General features: G+C 39.7%; 1 protein-coding gene and 1 long non-coding RNA gene across 3 annotated transcripts in view; one reads left to right on the forward strand and one right to left on the reverse strand.

Moving 5' to 3' along the window:
* Positions 1–21,226, reverse strand: DCP2 (decapping mRNA 2). 2 transcript variants are annotated; one of them, XM_086868092.1, is made up of 11 exons: positions 20,670–21,226; positions 15,425–15,576; positions 13,709–13,836; positions 13,163–13,261; positions 11,517–11,669; positions 9,840–9,952; positions 9,625–9,732; positions 8,744–8,867; positions 8,106–8,216; positions 6,367–6,418; positions 1–5,657 (listed from the first exon to the last, which is right to left on the reverse strand). In XM_086868092.1, exons 1-11 carry the CDS (start codon positions 21,224–21,226, stop codon positions 5,494–5,496), a joined length of 1,761 nt encoding a protein of 586 aa, XP_086724218.1. In that variant the 3' UTR covers positions 1–5,493. The 2 variants fall into 2 exon arrangements, with proteins under 2 accessions (XP_086724218.1, XP_086724219.1); XM_086868093.1 differs by having other exon boundaries at positions 6,363–6,418.
* LOC147648076 (uncharacterized) overlaps positions 20,966–24,799 on the forward strand; it is a 7,197-nt gene continuing 3,363 nt past the window's right edge. The window contains exon 1 of the long non-coding RNA XR_015280571.1: positions 20,966–24,050. This is a non-coding gene — a long non-coding RNA (uncharacterized LOC147648076). The remainder of the gene's footprint in view (positions 24,051–24,799) is intronic.

Raw genomic sequence — 24,799 nt, forward strand, 5'->3', positions numbered from 1 at the left:
TTCATACTTCAGTACTTCAATACGTTTATTTATAAAGTAACTTAACTTTACAGAGGAAAAAATAACAATATAGAAGAAAATGTCAACTTAGTCAAAGTCTCTTAAATGGTGTGCTTCAGTTTTGAATCAATTCATAACAAACAAAATCACAATCATCAGTACAGTGGATGTTACAGGTAGTTACAGACTTTACTTAATACAATTGAAGAGTTGACTAATGCAAACTTTCTTCAAAAGAACATAATGGAAGTTGAATAAAATCTGTAATGATTTTAACTCTTTAGCTGTACGTACTTTCTACTTAATTAGCACCAATGTGCCACTTAAAACACAGAGGAAAACAGATCAAGTTCTTGAGCTTTAAACAAACATGAGGAAGACATAACCCTTCATGCCTGAGCCACACCACAAAGCACTGGCTCCTGTTTTCTGCGAGGCATGCAGTGCTGCCCTGAAAAGTGTCATTATTTGGAAGCAATACCCAAATCTGGGTCCTGGAACATGAACACCAATCAAGCATTCTGCCTGAATTACAACCACCAACCTTCTTCAGGGGGTCTGTTTTGCTTTTTAATGGTAAAAGTGCCTTGCAACCCAGCTAAACTGCTCCTCAGGGATGAAGTTCAACTTCCACATACTGCAGTGCCATGCAAACACAGTAAAGTTCTGTTGCAAGTATTGTCGTGAGAAGTATTTGCTGAGAGCTCTTAATCATGCAGTTTTCCATACTTTTTCTGCATAACAAAATTATGTACCCAACCAGTAAGATACAAATTTCATCCCCACAGTTTAGTAATTTTGATCAAACATGCTTAAGAAAAATTTGCGAAGTTCTCACCATTGGAAATGTGTCATAGAAAAGTCTGTTTGCAGAATGTGTTTTCGTAAAAAGCTATGAATGCCTTATTTTAAAATGATTCATGCTCCATGAGCTGTAATCATTTTCTTAAAGGCACTGAAATGTAACCCAAACTGGAAACAAGAAGCTAGTTCTTCTGATCAACAATATAAATGCTTAGAAATGACAAAATACTCTGTTTTCAGTAAAATCCATAGAGACCTTTCCAAATTTAAACATTCTGTGTATTCTGTGAAATGTTAACAATTACTTAAAAGGAAGTGCTTTTTTCCCTGGAAGAACTGAAGGAGGACTCAAAGAATTTTTGACTCCCCAGAAGCAGCTAGAGCTGAGAACAATTTAAAGATAAGGGTTTCTGTAAAGCTGAATCTGTACAAAAAAGTTAAGTCTTGCTGAACCCAATATGTTCAATAGAAAGACAAGTTAAACCCCAAGTATTTTGTTTTATTGTACTGCTACCAATCCAGAATAATTCCTCTGGTACAATCTTGAATATGGCCAATGTCATCGTTGTTTAATGTTGACTTCCTTTTAAGTTCACAAGCTACATGAAAAAGTGAAATGCACACACAGCACAAATCCTACTGCATCTATCAGTGCTCACATATGAGATTAAGAACAGTGCAAATACTAGCATTTAGCCTACTTCCATTCTTGAACTACACTATTGCTATAAATGCATATGAACAAAAACCTATTATGGAAGAGTTTTTAAGTCTAATTTACTTTAAAAGCACCTTCAGTTAGTTTGTATAAATTTACCATATCTTAAATAATTTTGGTTGTTTCAAAAGCTGAAATATTGTAATAACAAAAACAATTTGAAATTATGAAGTTGTGTATAAGCACCAGATTAACATTTACAGTGCAAGACTTAAAATCAGTTTATTTACAGAAATCAGTATCAACAAAAGAGACTACTCTACTACTTCTCAATAACTATGAGTTTCCTAACACATTTAGAATATAACCGCCTAACTTCAAATATGAAGGCACCTGGCTTTACCTCTGGAAGAGAAACCTGTTGCTCAGAATTTGTAACAAAACCCAAGTATCTGAGGATTAAACAGCCCACTGACTTCACAACTGGGTAGCCAGTTACCCCTGGAGCAGCAGTGCTGTATTGCACCACAGGATATTGGAGTTTGGATTCTTCTTAATGTGGACTCTTTGCTCTTCACACCATAATGGCATGAGTGCAAAAGCAAATTACCACATTAAGTAAAGGTTGGAAGAACTGTGTTCTTATCTGAAATTACAATCTGAGAGCAAGTATGTTAGAAGCAGCCAGACCCAAAGCCTGCCTTGTTTTTAAAAGAAACTGTTACATCTATAACAGCTACAGGTAGGTGAAGGAAAATCACTAAGTATTGTTCTCAAATCACCAAATTAGTTCAGGAAGGTTGGAGCACAGCACAGAAGCCTGGAACAGTGATTAGGCCCAAAATGTCATTAGAAACTATTTATGAATGTTTGGTCTAAAGAATTTATATTGTGTTAAAAAATAATGCTTTGATTGTGCAATAAATAAAGCTATTTTCCCCCTCTCCTTCCTAGAACCACTGTTGCCAGACTTCAAACTATGCAAGACACAGTTACTTTCAAAAGCTGGATCATTGATACACATCAAGGAGCTGAAGTGAGCAGCACTCCAGTCACTTAACTGGGCAGGCCACTCTTCAGTCCAAGGTATAGAAGCATTCTGAGGAGAGATGATAAAACCTCATTCTAAAGCAGGGAGTTGATGTCGTACTAGAAACTGCACACTAGTACCAGATTCCTAGCACCACACAGCTGTAGGTATTTTTGCTAAATATTTGTTTACTCTGCAAGTTGATTCTAAGAACACTGACTGACCATTCATTATCTGAATAACCCCTAACATGGCAGCATTCTCAAACTGACAGTGTTTGTTTTTCAAGTATCTTGACTCCAGCTCTTGAGTCAGACATGCAAACAGCTCCTAATTCCCTGTGTCTAGCTCCTGTAAAGTAAAAACTCACAGAACTAAAGCCTGTATCTCACTTGATATTTCTTCACTGTTTTATGGAAGATAATGTAAACAGTACTTCTAAACTTAGAAATACAATTACAAAGGGATGGTGAAGTAAGAACATAAACAACAGTAAACAAAATGTTCATGGTGCAGGGCATGATGGAGCCCACCAAGTGGATCACATGCCACCACACTTACATAGTTTTAGGATAAACCTTACTAAGAAAGCAGAAAGCGATGCTACTACAGGAAACAGTACCCTTATACAAAGAAGTAAGTTATTGCATATTTATCACATTTATTTGCAACTCACATTAAGGCTAGGTTTACTAAAATCAATGACATATGTATAAGCTTCACTTTGGGTTGCTTAATGAAGCAGCCCATGTCTCTTACACTGAACCAACCTTTCACTAAGAAGAAAAAAATGACACAGTAAACAGAGGGCAGCCAGCATCTCCTGTTCATAGGACATGCTCCCATTGTTCTAAAGACTTCCTCTTGCCTGGGACAGGACTTCCCAAACAGATGACAGATGCTCCAAGTTCACTGTTTCATCAACATCCCCATTATTTCACAGAGCACTAAATGATCTATAACTAATTTATCTGAAAAGTCAACTTATTTATAAAAAGATTTCCACAGCCTGTTATTAAATTATGCCTTAGGAGAGTCCCGCTAACTCCACAGGCAGTAGCAGCCTCAGGATATGATACAAACTTCTGCCTCACCATGAGTAAAGGCACTTTTGCTGGGAAATCAACTAAAATAACACAAAGAAGTAACTAAAGATTAGTTTTCACCTGAAGCTGAATAACGTAACCTCCTCCAGCATTATCCTACCTTCTCAATTACTCTTCTTTGTCATTGTATGGCCTTTGGATATGTTTAAGAAAAAAAAAAGAAAAAAAGGAAAAAAAAAAAAAAAGTAAGTCAAAACTAGATCAAGCTATTTCACAATTTGGTCTTGAAAAACAAGGCCCTCAGAACCCCTGTCCTCCAGAAGGAGGAGATGCTGTAGTCCATTTCTCCTGTTGACTGATACAGAAGTTGGAACACTCCCATGGCCAAAATTATTACAGCATTAGAGTTCCAAATCACCTGGTGTCAGGCAGGTGAATAAACCAGGAGAAAGTTCTAAAGCTATTTCTGAGGAAAACACTAGGTAGGGTATATGAAGTAGGGTGGTTGAAGGAAGACCAGGATTTTGGTTTTGGATGACATATATGAGTTGCATAAAAACTCAGTGCATGTACATACACTACAAGGGTGTAGTTCATTCAACCTATGAAGTTATCAATTACCTCTATTCTAGAGAAAAGTCCATTTTTAAATCTGGGACATGCTTGCCATCACAAGCTGCTGTGACAAATTATTTCAGTGCATTTCTCTCCACTGTAACGCACGTGCTCAAAACCCACTGACTTAAAGGTGATGTAACAAACAGCTCATCACCTCACCTCTTACAGGTTTTTTGTTCCTCTCCTCCATCCCCACCCCATCTTTCATGTTTTACCTAAGAAAGCACTGTAGCTGAAAATGACTGAGGCTAGATCATTTAAATGCTAACTGCAAGTGCAATTCAATACTACTGGATATATACAGAGCAAATACACTACACAAGAGATCTGAGGACAACAGCACAAAATACAATACTGAACACCCTTGGAATAGTTACTGGAAGCCTGATTAAGCTGTTCAGTGTCACAAAATGCCTCTATTATCCATACACCTGCCTTCCTCCTCAGCAAGTTCTACAGAGGCTTATTTACATTCAGTATATATTCTAAACAAGTAACCTCTCACAGACAAGCTTAAGCTTCTCTTTTTTTGCAAGCAGCTGCTTTGTAACTTCTTATGCAGCTGCGGGCAGTGCACAAGAACTAAGTTAGACACTTTGAAGGGCTGAGTTTTACCCAGTTTGAGTGTCATTATCAAAGACCAAGGAAGAGTACGTACAAAAAGTCAACATGCTATAGAATTGACTCAAGTACTAGTGATTGCCAGCCAACAAAAACTATCAGTGTGAAGAAGGGAAGATATTTGGGGCAAACAATCAGTACAGAGAAAGCATGACAGGCTGAGGCTAGGTTTGAAATGTGCAACTTGGTTTCAAAATCACTAGGACAGAGGTGTCCTCTGAGAATTAGTTTCATTGCCACTGCATAATATTGCAATGTCCTACAAAATAATGACTAACAAGTCCAATAATTTACATCAGAACGGTTAAAAGGTTAGCAAGCTGGTATACTCCAACTGTTGAAAAAAAAAGTCAATGACATTTTACAAAACACACAGCAAGTTAAAGTAACAAAAAATTTAAAAACCACAAAAAAAACCAAAACACAAGTAAAAAGAATGCCCTCTAATGCACAGCTAGGAACAAGTGAACTGAACATTGGAAAGGTACTTTTGTGGACAAAGGCTAGACTGCATTTAAAGTGCAACACTTGACTATGCCACTCCCCATACTGCAAAAAGAACAAACCCTTCCAAACCAGCAGTCAGTCCCTGCATTGCATTTAAAAACAAACAAACAAAACAAAATAAAAAACTCCTGAGAAAGAGTAAGGCTGGATAAGAAACCCCCTCAATTGCAACAGGCAAGTTCTGATTCTTATTCCTAGTAAGTTTGCTGTCAGAGGTCAAAACTTTTCATTATGGCATCATGGTCAAACTTGAAACTCAAGAAAGCTCTTGATGAAAAAGCAAATTTGTAATGGCCATTGCATGCCATAGAATGTCCCTCTACATGTTCTGGCAGTGGGTCTTCGCTGGAGCAACACATCTCATATGCTGCTTCTGCTTAAAGAGAAAAAAGTATGAAACAAATTTTAAATGGGCAGTTGCCAATGAAAGTATCAATAACAACACAAAGCCATACCTCAAACTTATGTTCAATTAATATTTATTTATAAATTAATATAAATATTTATAATATTTATAACAAAACCTGTATGCTTGGTCATAAACAGAAGAAGGTAATTCAAGCAGCCATATTTACAAGTTGTCTAGAGGCTAGAATAAATTTTCACTGCAACCTGGAAACACTTTCAATAGCCAGTTTTACATATATAATACTGTTTCACTTCTCAATAGTCATTTTTCAGTAAGGAGGAAAAAAAAATGGCACAGTTTCCTGAGCAGTAAGTAAAGAACTGCGTGCATTCTGCTGCAGCTTAATACTAGCAGGACAGAAAGCCTTGAAACAACACTCAATTACCAGCACTGTGTTGACTCAGATGCTGTTTTTCTAAACTAGCTTTTAGATACTTTTTTACTCAGCCACCTGGTGTATCACTCAGTCTTTATAATTAAGGAGAAAGATTGCAAGACCAACATGAAACAGTAATATTTCATTAAAAAATGAACAAAACCTCAGACTACCTTGGAAAAACATGGCTTTATAAGATTTGGAAGGTTGGCATGAGGAAAAGCCCTCAACCATCACTATTTGGGTGCCTTCAGCCTGTAGCACAGGACAGTGGAGGAAAATTCTGACTGCACTTGCCTGTTTCAAAGTTATCTTGAAGTCTTCTTGGATTAAGCCTTTTTTCACATTTCTGGTGAAGAGAATAACCACACATTTTACACTTTATGACAAAGAAATGGCATTATATTTCAGCATCATCTAACAGGTAAGCTGGTTATATTTGCTTTGACACACCTCGTGTGTGAATCATTTGTATGCTGAGTATGAATACTCAGCATTACTTCTGTCACATTACTTGATGGAGCAAACATGCTTTAAGTCCACAAGTGTTTCAGAAGCATGCAACCTTAGAGCAGACACTATAACATTTCTAAGATGCAGACTTTTAGGGGAAATTTTTGAGTATTTTCTAACTGTTTTAAGATGGAAGGGTCTCGCATATGATAGTGTGGAATCAACATTGTGCATGCATAAGCCCACTCTTCAATAAGCTTGTCCCAAAAAAGGCAAGGGGAATGTATTTGCAAAATGCTGATAGTGCCAATTAAATTAACAGGCTTTAGAGATACAAACTTAGAACTCTCTGGGAAAGAGCTGTTTTCAACCCAGGTATTGCTGCTGTAAGTACACTGAAACAGAAAAAATATGTTTCTTTGCACTCTATGCAAATTAAGAGTTTCCTCGCCTTCAAATTACATCAGAAAATCATCAATGGGAGACTAAATACTTTAAACTTCAAAAGAATGATCATCATGAAAACACAGGAGAAACAGAACAAGATAAATAGTCAGAAAAGCCTGTGAAGAGCCTACAAAGTAACCGTGGAGCATTAACAGTTGTTTCCATGAAGATCTTACAGATAACCATTACAGTTTTTTCCTATCCATCCAAATTTTGGGGCAGTCAATTCACTCTTCTACACTCAGACTCAAACATAACTAATCATTTCTTGCTGCAGTGAGGACTTTAGGATGAGTTTACAGTTTCTGTATGTTTACATCAATAAGACAAAGAAGGCAATAACCACAAGCCAGAATGGAAAGAATCTAGTTTAAAGCCTGTAAACAAGAAAAGCTAAAGCCTGGACAAGCCAGCTGAACTGCATGGAGAACTGTGGGCTTATTGTTGCAAAAGAACCAACAAATTATACTGAAGAGCCGTAAGAAAAAGGTAATCAAAAGCACATTCTACTATAAAAGGGTGCACAGCCCAGTGAAGTCTACTCCCATTGGGAAGACCTGGACAAATACAATTAGTAACTGCAAGGGAAGGTAACATGCAAAGAGTGTGATACTGGAATTTACAAACTGCTGCAAGCACTCTACTGTATGATTAAAAAACTATCTGAGTTTCTGGCATCCAAGCCAATTCTGTGTCTCAACATTTTTTTGGTGGAGATGGGAAATAATAAGCATTTGCATCACCACTTTTTAAGAGTTACTTAACAAAACCCTATGCTTACAATAATGCACCACACATGAATAAATGTGTACTACGTTGGGTTATTACTACACACCACAGAAGGCTTTTACATCACAGGAACCTGGAAAGCTGCAGGACTGTACTACTGAAACAGCTGACAAATTTCAACAGCTAAAATTACTTCCTTCAAAAATGCAAACTTTGAAAATCAGTATGCTTGTTTATAGATGTAAATGCATACATTGTAAGAAATGTTATACATCTACAACAAATACTCTGATCAAAGATACTCTTGATAAATATGCACTCTACTTTGTTTTAGCAGGACATTGTCCTGGACATTTGTTAGGCATTACTGGATTCTATTAATGACACAGCCACTGCATGTTTCTTACCAAGGTATGGTTTTGCTTAACTGGCTGACTGTGCAGTCCATTTGTTCGCTTCTTTTGGCTGGAAGTGTCTTGATTTTGCTTTCTGCCATTGTTCCTCAGGTTCTGACTATGCTGTTAAGTCCAAAATAAATAGAGGGAAAAGTTTAAATGGCAGAATTGTTCATCATTGCATTGACATTTCCTACTTAATAAATAAAACTTCCCTCCAAGTAATTTCAAAACATTTAAATTTTTCTTTTGTAGAAAAACTGAAGCCCACTGAAATTAGCCAAACATGCACTCAAGCTACAGGGGCATCAGCTGTTATACATTCTCTCTTGCACTATGACAGAATTATTACACAATTAATTCAGTTCAGTGAGTTTCCATGCACTGAGGCAGATATTAGAGATAATACCAAAATAGCAAGTACTAATTACTATCTGTACATGAAACAACACAATTACTACCCGATATTACCACTTCTGGTGTGAGATAAATCAAAGTATTCCCAAGAATATTGCTCCACTCCATGTTTCTATTTTTGCACTCTGTGGTGATGAAATTCACTATTTTTGTCCTAGAGAGGAAACTCTTATGAAAAAAGATATGTGTTTTAAATATTCCAGATGCATAAGCTTGTTTAAGAAACAACCTACCTTTATTTTCAAAACTTCAGACACCTCAGGATGATTATATGGCTTCTGTGGCTGTTTTGGCTTCACCAAATACTCTCCTGAAAAGCCATCTGTAAACACCTGTTGACTACAGCGGATTTTGGATCTAGTACAGGAAAACAAAGACAGTTTACAACACAATTTCAAATCTACTGAGAGTAGAAGACAAGTATGAAAGAATCTTCTGCTTTTAGAGAACAAGCTGGAAGACAATCTTAAGTAACCTAGTCTGGGAACTCTAATAATGCTCACTGCCATTTGTATTCTCCACAGACAAGAACCTATGTCCACTTTAACATTTGTCCTGTTGTTCTCAGCATTGATGTTGCCCTGGCTCAAATTGCTGAAGTCTTCTCATAGGGACTACAAGTTTTAAAGTTTGCTCTACCACTTTTCACTCAGCTGAATCTAAAGCCAGCAGCACTTGTTCCCCTCATTCCCACAGGTTTTATCTAGCTAGCCACTTCTTAGAGTACTTTACAGTCCTGCTTTAGAAAGTCCTACTTTTCCTGCGCAGAAGTGCCAAAAATATTGAACTTGAAGCACTGGGAAGTTATCTACTTGCTTTACCTTCTGGTTTTTCTGATTCCCACAAACAAGACCGAAGAAATAATCTCAGTTCTGACACCTGTGAATCATGACATTAATTAAGTTCTCATTTTACTTACAATCCTATGATTAAAGTCTACACTTTTTGTTTTATTTTATTTACCTATTACTGGAGCACAAATCCTTGGAGAAAGAGAAAAGGACAAAGCACTACTGTATAATTGTAATTGTATAATACTGTCATATTGTCAAATTTGCATGACCAGTGTTTTATAAGAAAGAATATAGAGATGTTAAACTGACCTGGTTCTTACCTAGCTTTTTCCAAGTTGGGCTTAGAGGGTGTGCTCCGTGCAGATGAAAAACCATTGTCGCTGTCTGAGGAGTCCCCATTTCTTCGGGAAATCCATTCCCTCAATGGCCTGTGAGCAAGAAAAAGTACAAAAACATCTACTTACCAAAACAAATCTAAAGAATTTAAAGTTGCCTGAAATACCCCGGCCTAGCATTTGCCTCATCTCAAACATACCTGATGAAGGGAATTGCCATAAAAAATTTGTTAGGTGCCAAACCCAGCTTGGACTTTGGGGTCATGTCATTTCTGTGGCATGGTAATTTGTCAATGGAAAACCACTCAATATTCTAGAAAAACAAGAAATAAAATCAAAATACCCTCTATTGTAGCTTTAGCAGAATGTTACAAATGTTATCAGCCACAATTATTTCCCTTAATTAAAAAATTACCATGGAAGACTTAAATTAATGGGCCACAACAGCATTTTTCACTAAAGTTTAATTAACTCTTCTGACTGCCACTACAGTAGCAGATGTTACTGCACAAACTCATTGCATGATATTGCACCTAAAATATGAAAGGTATTCATCATCAACTAAATTCTGAAAAAGAGCTTCATAAACAAACTAACCAAACCACTGCACACAGTGTACAGACTTTGAGTAACTCTCAATAAATTTTACTTAAAATGCTATCAATACTGGACCACCAATACCCATTGAAAAGTAAGAAGGTTGTTTAGCTTGACAGAAAGTTTCAGGTTTTGTTATAAAAGAAAAAAACCATGGAGATAGAATAGGATTTGTGTTACTGTTTATACATTATAATTTTAATCGTTAAAACTCTCTACTTTGCAGAATAGGGGAACAAAATCAGGAATTCTGACCACAGATAGTGTAGAAGAATCCACATGAGATTTGCTATCACAGAATCTTCTCCAAAAGCCCCAGGTCCAGACAAGATTCAAAGTATGGAAATAAGTTACAAACCCAAGTTTTCAATATAGTTCTACAGAGAGTACAAAACCAGCCTGCCTGGTGGCATTAGATAGATGGAGACAAAACTTAAAAACTCTCTCATTGCAAGAACTCTGATCAGTGTCCTACAAAGTACAATATTTACTGTATATTTTAAAAAACCCTCAAAATTCACCTTATGTCATATTTTAAAAAACAGGTATCTAATGCAAGAAATTAAGTCTTGTCCAGTCAAATACTTTCCCATTTAGAAAGCAAGATGCCTTGTTCAGTGACACAATCTGCATGGAAATATAGCTGTTTTAAACTGAATTGCCATAAAAGAAAAGAATATTCAAACTTCAAAGATTATAGACACCACAGAAAAAGATTCCAACAAGTTGCTACCTAAGCCTTTCCCCTTCCTTTTCACAATACCTTTTAAAAGCCTAATGGTACACAATACATCCAAAATAATTCCCTTTTCCTGTCCCCATCCCAACCTCCTCCTTAAAATATACTATTTTTTAAATCTGGAGAGTATTAGCCATAAAAGAGAGAAAACAATCCTTAGTTTGTCCTTTTGATATGTAGGCTTTTGCATTTTCCAACTGATAACTACAACTTGAGAATATATAGTTACATATGCATCTGTAAGTACGAATAATACAAAATTATTAATGCATACACCACCTACAAGAAAAGGAGAACTGTATTTTAGCAGCATGCTCTATTCTCTTTTCATGATGAATGGAGATGTCAGAAAGATGGTCAAATATCAGACTTGCAGATGAGTTGCAAGAAGTCAACACAAAACCCTACAGTGCAGAGATGCCACTGGTACCTTGCATTTGAGGTGTTCATTGTGCTTAGCGGGTTCATTATTTTACAGACTTCTGGCTTTAAAAATCAACTTCTGCTAAGTTCCTATAGACTCAAACAAGGCAGCACATACCCGAATTTCCCTTCTAGTTTTGGGGTTGAATTTCGTGTTCTTGGGAACTCCTGGAATGATGTACAGCCGTGCTAACTGATCATTAATTCGTAGCTCAATGTAGTCCTCTTTGCAGATATAATCTTTTATGTCAAACCCAGTTTCTTCAAACACCTGAGAAGGATTTAGATGAAATCAGTGTGTTTGTATTCAGAGTTATTATCCTTTCACAACCTACTACCACAAGTGAAACAATGACTATTTTTCAGATATATCCATGAAGCTGCTGGGAAAAACAAGCCTTTATATATAGATGTTTGCTCAGAAATAGAAATCTACATGCTTTAGATTCCTCTATGATGGCAGACCTGTAACACAACTTGCAACAATTCTATTACACCTTCATGTAGCAATTTATTAATATGGATAGGGTTAGTCCTCTTCAACTTCTGAAATACTACCAAACTCTGTAGGCACTGCCAAGTGAAGACCTCTTCAATCAGATTTTACAGAGATGCATCTTACTGTTTTCAGATCTGTTCTGACTCCAGTGAAAGAAGGTGAAAGATTTATTTCAGATATAAAACAAATTGTCAGTCTATCCACAATGGCAATCTAACTTGACAGAATAGAGATGATAACAACAGTGCTGTTCACTAGTGAAATCTAAATTGATTTTTCAAAATAACAACACCATCAAAAGATTTTTTTCCTCAGTATAACTGTGTCCCCTTTAATGCTTTTGCTGGCATAACTTGAAGTAAAGAGGAAGACATACTTCATGTAACTCCTTCTTGAAGCAGCTATCTCTAGCTTATTCTTGATAGGTATACCTAAAACAAACAAAAAAAAACAAAACCCCAAAACCCTGTGGTATCTCATATACATATTCAGTCCAACCGAAGAACACTAAATGCTTCATACTACTTTCCCTCACCTTAATTTTCTCTCTCAAATGCTCTGGATGTATTATGCTGAATGAACACTGAATTTGTATCAGTAATATTCTTTTACAAGCCATTTTGAATATACAACTTCACTACATATCTAGATCTCCAGGGGCAATAAATACCATAGATTATTTTATTTTTCAGATTCTAGTTGTCATATACATTGAATCTTGTTCCAGCATAACTGGAACAATAGAAAAGTAAAGTTCTTCACAATTTTTACATAAAATTCTACAACCTCCAATTTAGGTCCTTAGCTTCTTTACATAGACCAGTGTATATAGGCTAAATTCCCATTCCTCCATGTTTTTACAGTTACGGTGATCCTTGAAATTAATATGCCAAAAGCCGTAAGTTACGTAAGCTTTCCCAAGCACTACAAGTAATACTTAAAAGTAAATTCACAGTTCAGCAGAGAACTTTAAAAATAGTACTCACTTCATTTAGCACATTAGTGTAAAAAAGTGAAACATAAACCTGGCGGTTTTTTTGTTTTGTTTTTTTTAAATTTATACAACCTCAACCTTGATTACCATTTTGGAACTCAGAAAGGCACCAGAAGGTAGGTACATCAGAAGATGACTGCAAGAACAGACTATTTATTTACATGATTTCAATACTGGGATTAAGTAAGTAAAGTGCCTTTTCACCCAAGAAATATATCCTGATTTCAGCAAAATTTAACTTATTTATCTTAAAGGAATGGATATAACTTACCTCTCTAGCAGCACAGTCATGAGGTGCCTCTTCTTTATTTACCTTCCCTTTTGGAAATCCCCAACCAGATTTTGCTAAATAGCCCTGAACCAAAAGAACCTACAAAATACAAGGGAATGCAGCTGTCAAACACACAGGTGTTCTAACCAATTTCATTAGATGTCTTCCTTCCACCATTCCCTCGTTCTCCGAAAGACTATGTTAGCCTCATGGAAGGAAACCACTACGTTTGCTGTGTTCTAGCAACACACTGTGTTCTGCTGTGTTCACAGTTCAAGAACTGTGAATATTTTCACAGCATCATGTAGCTCAGAATTAAAAAAAAACAAAATAACTGAGAAGGAAAGCAAGCAGAAGTGTGTTTACTGTCTCATATATTATATTTCTGTACACAGTTACCAATATCAAGTAACTGTCAGATCTCTGTGAATCTGACAGTGAATGCAAATTTCTTCAGAAGAAAAATGTAAACAACAAAGAATTACTTCTGCCAGTATATGTCATCCCTCCCTCTAGACAGTCCTTCACAACTATTTCCATACTTACATTTTCAAGTGTCTCATCAAGGATAATTGCACCATAGGTTGGCACTCCCATTTTGTATTCTTTCCATTCCTCTAAAACCTTTTGTACATCTTCACCTTGAGGCAGTAAAAAAGGGCAGTGATTGAAGAGTATAGCAGCATATTAAGGAAGATAAACTTAAGCAGCCAATTCCAAAGCACATACTGAATACAAATGATATCAAAATTTAGAATAAGCACTCCCTCCCCTAAGTTCTTTCAAGATATATTCTCTCAGAAGTAAAAAAATATGATGAATAATCCATTACCAAACACTAAAAGTCAGAGTGCATAGAGTAATTTGGCAATTCCTATACAAAGCAATCTAAATAAATTTTAAAAAATCCAAGAAACAAAAAAACCAAAACCAAACAAACAAAAAAGACACCAAAAAACAAAACAAAAAACCCCTAACCCATAATAGTTATTTTGAATATGTATTAGTTGCAAACACATTTTCTCAATTTTGAAGTGAGCAAGACAGAAAAAAAATCAGTTCCTTGTGCTTTAAATAAATGGGAATAAATTTTTGCCACAATTATTTGTTAAGATTATGGCACAAAATCCTTCAGTATTTACTATGCAAAAAAACCCCAACTCTTTTTAATGTCATATAGTTACTGAAATCTAAATTCTAATACACTTTATCAAAAGTCACCATGCAGAGAAAATATAAACAACCTCTAAAACTCTAAAATTTTTAGAGAAAATCTGCAAATTCTTAATAAAAGTATTAATTTTATATATTACATATATTATACTACCAATAAAGAATACTTCACAGCAGAATAAAAAATACACCAGAGCAGAATTAATATCTGTGGCAAATACGGGCTGGAAAGGGAAATATGTAATGAACATATAACATCTGTTACACTGCATTTTTTCTGCACTGCCTACAATTACTAGGATAATTTTGTTGGCCTGAAAATACACTTATAATTAAAAGCATTCATAAAATAACAGCATAACATCAACCAACATAATATGACCATATTTTTACAGTTTACTGTTAAAAGCTGTAGTGTTTCAAAGTAAATATATATTATGAAACTAAAAGACAAGTATGTTGTGTAGTGAAACCATGGATAATATTACCCTCAAAGTTAGAAGCAATATTCCAATCTTGCATCAAGAACATATGGGAAAAGGTTAAAACAAAAACACTTGCTGGATGAGAGCCACAAAGTTTTCTCTAGCAAGGACTAGACAGTACACATTCCAGCAGCCCTTGCAAGCAACAAAAAAAGCAGAGGCCAACCATTTGAATTCACTAAAAATGCAGTCTCTACCCTACAGAAACTTCCAAAAAATACCACTTCCCATGGGGGAACACATACCACCTTCAACTACTTTAACATTTAAGTCACTATTTACTTGAAAATTAATTAAACTGTGGAGTTCAGTTTGAAGAGCACCAACAGCTCAGCCCTGAAACCAACCTAGCATGCAAAATGCAACCATGAGGAAAAATCCTCAAACATCAAAAACCGATCATTTTCCATAGTTCTTTAAAAGAAGCAGTTCTTTTGTGGGTGACACAAAATTATTGAAGCAGTGAACTCAGTAACATCACTTACCCAGCAACACTAACTTAATCATTAACACATAGCATTACCATTCAATAAATATTGTTAGCAATATTCAGTTTGCGCTTTACCACCGAGACAGAAAATAATCAGAATAATGAAAAGGATATCAGCTTTAGCAAAGTCTCTTATCCCACACTGAGGTAATCCTGGTGTGTTTTGCATGTAGAAATCCAAATAAAACCAATGGGCAAGTTCAATCTGAAAACACACTCTGATTGCATTGTCTCTCTCTTCACTTGGAATGTGCAAAATAAATCGGCTGCCAGGAAATAAAAAGAACAAGATTAGCCAAATCTACTGATTTAAATACAGCTAACAACAAACACTGCAACAGTACAATTCTTGATCCATTAGCACATACCAGAAGATTACCAGAGCTCCCTCGTATTCCACAAGGACAGTAAAAAGTTTTTACAAAGTAAAATACAGCTTTTAAAGTCAAGAAGGAAAATGGATTTTTATGTTCTTTCAGAAACATCAATTACAATATACTAAGTAAATTAACTGTTGTGAAAACAGGGAGTGTCAAGATAACCTACTTAAATGGCTATGTCACAAAAATTAAAGCATTTTTACAAGTCCATTGAAGAAGATCTGCAAACTCTGAAGATGTTTCAGTGCATTTTCTTTCAGGACACAAGTTGAACACAGTTATATATTTTCACTTAAAACCACAGTAAACCAATAATGTATGTAGATTTTAAAATTCAACTCATTTTCTCAGTCTGAAATCAAACATAGACAATTGGATTTAGCCTAGATACTGGTACAGAAAAGAGTCACTGAGATAAAAGTTTAAGCAGTACTGTGTGATAGCTCATTTTAGTTAAGCAGAAGAAACTTTATTTATTTATGTATTTATATCAAAAGCAAAACTTCCTTTAAGTTCCTTTAATTTAAGGTCATACACCCCACTGAACTTAATCATTCAACGGAGATCTTTCCCATTCAGCTCCTGAGTGCCACCAGCTAAATTCTAAAAGTGCATAATACCATTGCTCAAAGCAGAAACACTGTATCTTTACTTAAAACCTGTCAAGTATGAATTGTCACAGGATCTCAATTGGCTGCCTCTCCAAGGCACTCTGGCGGAGGACAGAGGCAGAAGGCACTGGTGCAGGCACACACTTGACATTCCCCAGGCTTCCAGGCATATTCACAGGTCCCACAAGTACTAGTACAGGTCTCCTTTTCCACCCCATAGCCCTGCCCAAATCCCAGACCCTCACACCCATCACACAGGTCCCTGCCCAACCAGATGGTCCAGTTTGAAGTTTGCTAGTGAGAACACATGCACGACAGGTCTGGGGAAGACACCTGTCCCCTACTCCCACCCAGCACATGGGCTGTGACCCACAGTTCTCCTGTAGCTGCCTGTGCTCTGCCACTCACTCTCCAAACTTGTACCACATGCCCCACAGAAGCTGGTTTGCAGGACACTCATCACTGCTACCCCAGACACTGGGAACTGCGACCCCTTCCCTTAGGAGTGGCTGGCACTGAGATCTGCTCCCTCACTCCAGCAGCTGACACCTTGCTCACTCTCACACGAAGCTCCCATGAGTAACTGGCACTTCATCCTTGCAGTACACATATGCAGGGGGTAGAGACAAAAATAAATACTTATTAGGAAGATGTAAGATAGGACAGTCTGTGATACTTGGGCAGAAGGGTCAGACAGAGAAGTGCACTAACTTGCCCAGTTTTACAGCCAGCCTCTTTTTACACCCCTTTCTGCCTACCCTTGCATTGTCCCTTCCTTCTTCTCTTTTCCTGTGGCACTCCTCACAACCCAGTGTGGGATCCTCCCAGGTCTAAAGCCCTACCAGATACCAAGGCCAGGCTGATATTCCTGGGAGTGAAGCCTGTGGTTTCTTGGCAGCTGGTCAAAGAGCACGATTAATATGTTTTTTTCTTGTCATTGTGTCAATTTCTGATTTCTTAGGTCTGTGCCTATGTATTTTTTTCATCCTGTTTTCTCCAGTTTTTTCCTATTTTCCAAGAGCAGGTTCATACTCAGATAAACTTGCTGGAATGAACATTCCTATTTCCCCATATCAAACAATAGCCAGGTTTGGTTTTCACCACTGCCTTCCTTATCATTCTTCTGTTGTGTTTGTAGCCTTGTATGCCTTATTTATGGATTTCTCATCTTCTTATCCTGTTTTCATACTGAAAAAGGGCCTTGGCCAGATACCCTTAAAGACCTTGGCAGGCCTGAGAGGGCATCTGTGTGAACCTCAGGAATTTCAACATGGCCAAGTGCAAGGTGCTGTGCCTGGGCTGGAATAATTCCAAGCACAATGTAAAGGCAGACTGATCAGAGAATGGATGGAAAGCAGCTCTGGAGAGAAGGATTTGGGGTGTTGGTGGATGAGAATCTTTACATAAGCTGACACTGTGAGCTCCCAGCCCACTCTTTTGATGGAACACTGTGCACCGCAGGTTGAGAGACGTGATTCTCACCCTTTATTCTGTTCTGGTGAGACCTCACCTGAAGTGCTGTGTCCAGATATTGGAAACGCGATAAAAGAGGATGGGGACCTGCTGGAGCAAGTCTTCAGTGAGGCCTTCCAGGACCTAAAAGGGACTAGGAGAGAGATGGACAGGAGGGGCTTTTTACAATGTCATATCGTGACAGGACAAGACTTTAAAGAGAAAAAGGGTAGATTTAGATAACAGGAAAAAAATTCTTCACTGTGAGGGTCATGAGGCACATGCTGCCCTGGAAGTTTTGGATGCCTTGTCCCTGGAAGTGTTCAGAAGCAACCTAGCCTAGAAAGTGTCCCTACTTATGGCTGGGATGAGATAATATTTAAGGTCCCTTCAACCCAAAATATTCTATGATTCTACAATTCTCCCCTGCACTAACAACCTTATCCACATCAACATTTTACCACTTCCCATTTTCAATTGGCATTGCCACTCCCAACTTCTTTTGAAGGCTCTATTATGACTGCTGGAAAGACCCCTTATCTATAAAGCTGCTGTAACTAAGATAAAAACTTAGAAGTCTATTTCACATCTAGTTGATATTTTCTTGCCCCAGTACAGCAACTGAAACATAAATTTAAAGAAAAAATATGCAGCAGTATCAAAGAGGAGTAAGAACATGCCAGGCATTAGGCTTAGAGAACAAGTAGAACAATACTTATTAATCAAAAAGTTAACTCCTAATTTACTTGGAGTGACCGAAGTGCTAACAACAGGCATTTCTACGTTGTTCTAGGTGCAAGTGCCAGGTCCTGGCAGTGATGGGATAATGCTGGACACACTGTGGGACACAGCTGAAGGCAGCAGCTGAGATGGTGGTGCCTGTGGGGAAGTGTATTTAAGGACAAAAATACCAGACAGGCAGAGGAAGTGAAAAAACGGCATGAAAGAGCAGCGCAAACACCAAAACTGGAGAAGAAAGACGAAGAAGAGATGTCCACCCTACAGCCGGTGGAGGATCAGGTGCTGGAGCAGATGGCTATGTCCTGAAGGAGCCTCAGCCCGTAGGAGTGATCCCACACTGCAGCAGGGGCAAAGCATAAGAGCAAAGGAGCAGCAGAGAGGATGTGTGTGTGACCACAACCCCCATTCCCCATCCTCTGAGCTGCTCACAGGGGAGGAGGTAGAGGACAGCAGAGACTGAAAGGATGAAGCTGACATGAAGTTTCCCTGGGAAAAACAAGGATGAAGAAAAAGCTGTTTTTTCAAAGCTTTCTTCAAAGGCTTTTTGGAGAGGGGAAGTGTGTGGCTGGGTGAACATCTGGTAACTTGAAAAAGATGAAACAACCACAGTCCTGAAGTCAAAAGATAGGGTGACAGCACTTGTTTACAAGACAAAAGGAGTATCAAGAAGCTGCTAAACCCACATTAGCACATCTCTGCACCTCCACTTCTTTACGAAGTTAAACAACTCCACAGCACGAGGCAGCATGGAAAACTGACATGGATACCTGTGACTTGTTATTTCACAATAGCCTGTTTAGTCTGGAGAAACACCATTTCAAAGATAGAAGATGACAGTACCTCAAAGAAACATAGTAAGGCAGTGGAACTGACCCTATTATAACGAAAGATTCAAATACTCATGTGCCCTTCTATCAGTCACTCCACGGAAGTGACACTAGCAGGCTGTATCAATTTTGTAATCACTGCAATTCCCCTCTGGATTTTCTGAAGTCTTAAATCCTGTGTCATATGGGAGCAGAGATCAGAAAGGCAAGCTCCTCTCTCTGCAGGGAGCCCAAAGGAGACACAATAGAAACACAAACATGCTTCAGAGGCCACATTTAAGGAATTGAAAATTTACATGCCTATCACAAACTCTGACTCTTGCATTGGACAAGTGCAAAACAATACTGAGTAGGATAATTCTATCTTCCTGCGGTATTCTCACTTCTGAACATTTTCACTCACTTGAAAACCGTAATTACAGTAAATGGAGCATCTTTCGTCTTCACTAACCTTTCCCTCTTTTACATAAATAAGTCATAAGGAGTCCCTTGGAGGTGGTAAGATAGAAGGATTCCTTCATGCCAAATATAACGTGCAGTTTGTGTCATTACATTCTGAGGATGACAGACAAATTACAAAGTTTGAAGGGCTGCACCACAGATGATCAGACGTGGAGACCATACACGGAAAATCCAACTTTCCCCTTTTAAAGAACACAGAATCACGCTTTATGAAAATCCAAACGCAAAGCCCCTGGAACAAGGAAAGCATTTCACTCTGAAAGAACAGACAAGCAGGAGAGGGCAGCTTCAGACCGAAGGGTGTCCCTGTGGCTCTTCCCTTTCCGTCCGCTGGCACCTTCCCTTCTAGCAGAGGTAAGTCACCAGAAGGGACTCTCTGCCACCCCTTCCACATGAAACTAGACCTCGGAGCAGCAACTACCACAACAGTGCTGGGCTACACGTCAGGCCAGCCCCACACTACCAGCTCTTCTTTCGCGGAAAACACCGCCGACGCAGTCCTACCTTTTCCGGCCCAAACCCCACAAGAAATCCCCACAAATAATGTTCTTCCACTTCCCCCGTGCACTCGGCTCCTGGCCCACCGCCGGAGCAGCCCCACACCAGGTCCAGAAGGTGCCGCGGGCACCCTTCCCGCCCTTACAGGACGGATTCCATCGGGAGGGCGGAGCCTCGGGCATGAGGGGAACGGGGCGAGTCTCGTCCTTCCGCTTCCCGGCCGCCTCGGGACGGCCAAAGCCGCCCCTCAGCCCGGGTGGCCCCGCACCCCCCCAGTGTCCCGAACATTCCGAGCCCCGCGGGGCACCGGGCATGGGTAGGCGCCCTTCCCGCCCTCCGGCAGCATCGGCACCGCAGCCCCGGGGCCGCCCCCGCCCCACGGCCGTACCTGCATAGGTCGTCCAGGACGCTGCTGGGGATCTCGGCCCGTTTGGTCTCCATGGGGAAGCACGGCTCATCCCGACGCGGCGGAGGCCGGGACGCAGGGAAGCGGCGGAGGCGGGGCCGCTCTGCGAGGGGGGCGGTGGAGCGGCGGTTCCTGAGGCCAATCGGTGCGAGCCTCAGCCGGAGCGGTGACCAATGGGGCGGGGCAAAGGGCGGGACCGGCGCGCTCAGGTGATCGCAGGTGGCCAATGGGCGATACGGGGCGGGGTCGCCGCGAGCGCGCTGATAACGCCGCGCGCCGGGACGCGGGACGGGACACGGAGCGGCGGGGCGGCTCGGCTCGGCTCGGCTCGGCTCGGCTCGGCTCGGCTCGGCTCGGCTCGGCTCGGCACGGCTCGGCACGGCTCGGCACGGCACGGCATGAGGGAGAGGACCCTGCCCCCCTGCCCTACCCTGGTGAGGCACAGCTGGGAGTGCTGTGTCCAGCTTTGGGATCCTCAGCATAAAGAGGGAACCACGGGAGGGGTCCAGCAGGTGAAGATGAGGATGGTGTGGGAGCATGTCTGCCGTGTGAGGAAAGGCAGCGGGAGCTGAGCCTGTTTAGTCTGGAGAACACTGAGGATCTCTTTAATGCATACAAATATCTCCAAGGCGGGTGCCTGGGGGGATGACGGTTCCAGACTGCTTTCGGTGGTGCCCAGCGACAGGATGAGGAGCAGTGGCCATAAACTAAAACACAAGAAGTTCCACCGCAATATTAAGAAGAATTTCTTCACACTGAGGGGTGGCACAGCTCTGGAACCGCTGCCTGTGGGAGGCGTGGAGTGTCCCCCTCTGGAGACATTGAAACCCACCCGGATGCGTTCCTGTGTCAGCTGCTCCAGGTGACCGTGCCTTGAGGGCGGAGGGGCTGAGGGGGATTACCTCTGAACGGGAATAATTCTGTGATTCCGCGAAACAAAACCGGCTCCGGTAGCATTCCCGGAGCAGCCTCCCTGCCGGCAGAGGGTATCGCTGCTCTCCGCGACAGCTTCTGCTGGCATTGCAGCCTCTGATTTCAAGTAGCAGAGAGTATTTGATGCATTTCTCCTCTTGTTCTTCCCCTCAAGCAGTTTCCTCGCCAAACTACTTGAGCTCCGTCTGGCTGCTCTTTCCCTCAGCGGAACTGGGGAGAGAATCAGCGAAATGAGGAAAACTCATTGGCTGAGATAAAGACTAAATTGTCTAGTGAGTTAATAATATTGCCTCTTAAACTATAGGGAATGCAAAAACTGCACACACAAGAGAGCAAAACAAGAAATTCATTTGCTGCTTCCTGTGACCAGGCAGGTGTTCAGCCACCTCCAGAATGGGGCTCATCAAGTGTACCAGTGACTTGGGAAGACGAATGCCATCACTCTGAATGTCTCCCCTTTTGTTCTCCCCACAGCTTTATATCCTGATAATGATGCTGTATGGTATGGAATATGATTAACACTGTGTTCAGCACAAATCCAAAACAAGGCTCCATAGTAGCTAATTAGCTCTGCCCCAGCCAAAAGCAGCCCACAGAAACATCAGTCCAGCATTACTCTGAAGACACAAAAAGTATGTATATTCATAGTTCAGTTACTGCCTGTTAGGCACAGGCAGTGAAAGATGTATACTTTGCCTCCTTTCCAAAGTTATAACAAAGAACAGGAGGCTCCATGATAGCTCCAGAAGAATAACGGAAGAGCATTCAACCAAGTATAGAAGGAACAATATTTTAAGAAGATTTTGGAGTCCAGTCCTAGTAGCTTCAGCAGAAGCAGAAGTATTTACATACATTGGTGCCTTGTTCACCAGCAAACTCCACTAAATGATACTTGACAGTGGCTTTTGCTCCACTCCCTTTATTGCTGTGATGCTTGAGGTGATGGATGGATCACTTTAACACTGCCTAACAGAAGTTCTTTGTTAGGGAAAATAAAGCCAACTAACAGTATTATTGATGTGTCTAGAGGAACAGCTAAAATGAGTTCAAATGAGATCAATCCCATTGCCCAGGGATCCAAAAAGCTCAGTTTTTACCAGAAAGAGTAGATATAGGAGGTTCTTCAAAAGTTATATCATCTGGACTATTTCAGGTGTCACAATACTCTTGCTGCTACTGTTTTTCCCTGCTTTGCTACATTCACAAACTGCCCCCATGTCCAGGTCCCCTTCTCCCATGTGGATTTGGTACCAAGAGCTCCTACAGTTAATAAAGAGGAAAAAAGGTGGCCTAGAAAATGCACTTTGACATCTCACGACATCTATGCTACTTTTAGCCCCCTCATGGTTTCTGAAGAATACCCAGCCTGATACAATGAAGAAGCAAATGTTACCTATGTTACAAATTACCCTAGAATAATACAGATCCTTAACATATGAGAAATGTACTACCTGAAGAACATAATGGAAGTTTGCAGACAGTGTTCCAGGACAGGGGAGCAAGGAGAGATGTTTGAACATTTCTGCTTGCTCCATTTTGGAGACATTGCTGGAAGAGTAGGTTAGTCTGAACATGGACATAAGAAAAAAAATAGGTTCACAAGTAGGATTTGGACCTGTGTATCATTGTAGTTTCTTTTTCTTCCTGTGCATTTTCTATTTTTTTTTAATAAACTAACATGCACTCCTTTAACCCCTTAGCTCACATGAAACAAGTTCAGTTGAAGCTGATGCATTCAGGTTATATTTTCCCAAAGATAAATCCTCCAGGGAACTTGAAAGCTTTGGTGGCAAAGTTGGCAGTAGCTTTTGTCAAGCTCCAATGGCAATTAACAGAGTAGGAAGGTCAGGCATAACACAGAGAAGCTCACCCAGTACTCACACCACCTCACAGCTCCAAGCAATGTGCAGAATCACTCAGTGGTGTAGTCAGACTAGTTTTTAATCTGTGCTTATCAGTCAGCCCTAGCAGTCAGAAAGGCAACAATAAGATTTTTGGAAAATAATATTGTGGTGTGTTTGCACTGAGCAAGGAGAGAAGGTGGCAGAGAATAAAAAAGGGGCCAGCCATTTGCACATTCAGAAAGGGATTTCAGAAGAGGAGCTGGATTGCACAGGACAAGCAAGACCTGAAAGTGGAGAAAGTTTTGCTTGGAGAATCTCACCAAAGATGAATTTGCATTGGATAGGAAGACACTCTCAGATACCAAGCACTAGCCAGATTCAGAACTCAATAAGCACTTATTTGCTTATAAATTTTATAAATTTATAACGTTTATGTGAATTAGAATAAAGACTGAGGCAGAGCCTTGAGAGTCTGCAATCTCTTGATTGATCTCTTCAGCTTGCCTAGGTAAAGGCATTAATTCCACTCATCCCTTCAATAAACAGATTCTACACAAAAATCTCCAACAAAGGATGGAAGTGGCCGGTAAGTGGACTGAAAAGCAGTACCTTCTGTAAGCTGTATGAGCTCAGTACCCTCAGCTGCTACAAGCTGGTATTTGGGGTCAAATTTGCATGCAAGGAGACAATGCAAGTACTACTCACCTGTTTTGCTCCATGTGTTACATGGTAAAAGGTGAGTGAAGAGCTGGCACCATCAGGAGGATGGTGATATACTATCGAACCAGTACCATATAACGCACATGGAGAAACATAAAATACATTGAAGCAAGTTTTAGGGAAAGGAAATCACCCACAAAAAAGTTAATGACAATTTAAGCTTAAATCTGTGTTCATCTCGGTTCCCCGATTGTAAAGGAAAGCGAACCATAAAGAAAATAATCTGGAAGGGTTTTTATTAAGTGAGAAGCACCATAGAAAGGGCCACACTTGTGGTGATGCACAAGACATTATAATAACTAATTAGATACATTCAGTAGCAGACTTGGATAAAGAATGGTACCTAAACCCTGGAGAGGTTCTCTGAACTTTGCGGAGGAGATGGGAAACAAAGAAAAAGGTGAGCCGTGATCATGTGGTTACTTTATGTATCAAAAGCTGCAGTGAGCCTGTTCAGAAAGCTCTGTACTGGGCTTTTCCTAACATTACAGTGCTTTCATAATCAGATCAAATAACTTACTATCTAAGACTTTGTACGTAATCGTTAATTTAATGGCAATAACATATGCATTGTTTTACATACATGACATGACATGCTATGGGTCAAGACAGCAG

This window comes from Cyanistes caeruleus, chromosome Z (genome assembly GCF_971803275.1).
Source record: "Cyanistes caeruleus chromosome Z, bCyaCae1.hap1.1, whole genome shotgun sequence".
NCBI classification, from domain to species: domain Eukaryota; kingdom Metazoa; phylum Chordata; class Aves; order Passeriformes; family Paridae; genus Cyanistes; species Cyanistes caeruleus.

Excerpts from the sequence above, each read along its gene's own strand:
- DCP2 (XM_086868092.1), bottom strand. The coding sequence starts at position 21,226 with ATGCTCCCACACCATCCTCATCTTCACCTGCTGGACCCCTCCCGTGGT. Across the intron at positions 11,670-13,162 it reads ATGACTGTGCTGCTAGAGAG|GTGTTTGAAGAAACTGGGTT; the intron begins GTAAGTTATATC and ends AATCCTTCTCAG. Across the intron at positions 6,419-8,105 it reads TTAAGCAAAACCATACCTTG|AAATGTGAAAAAAGGCTTAA; the intron begins GTAAGAAACATG and ends TCTCTTCACCAG.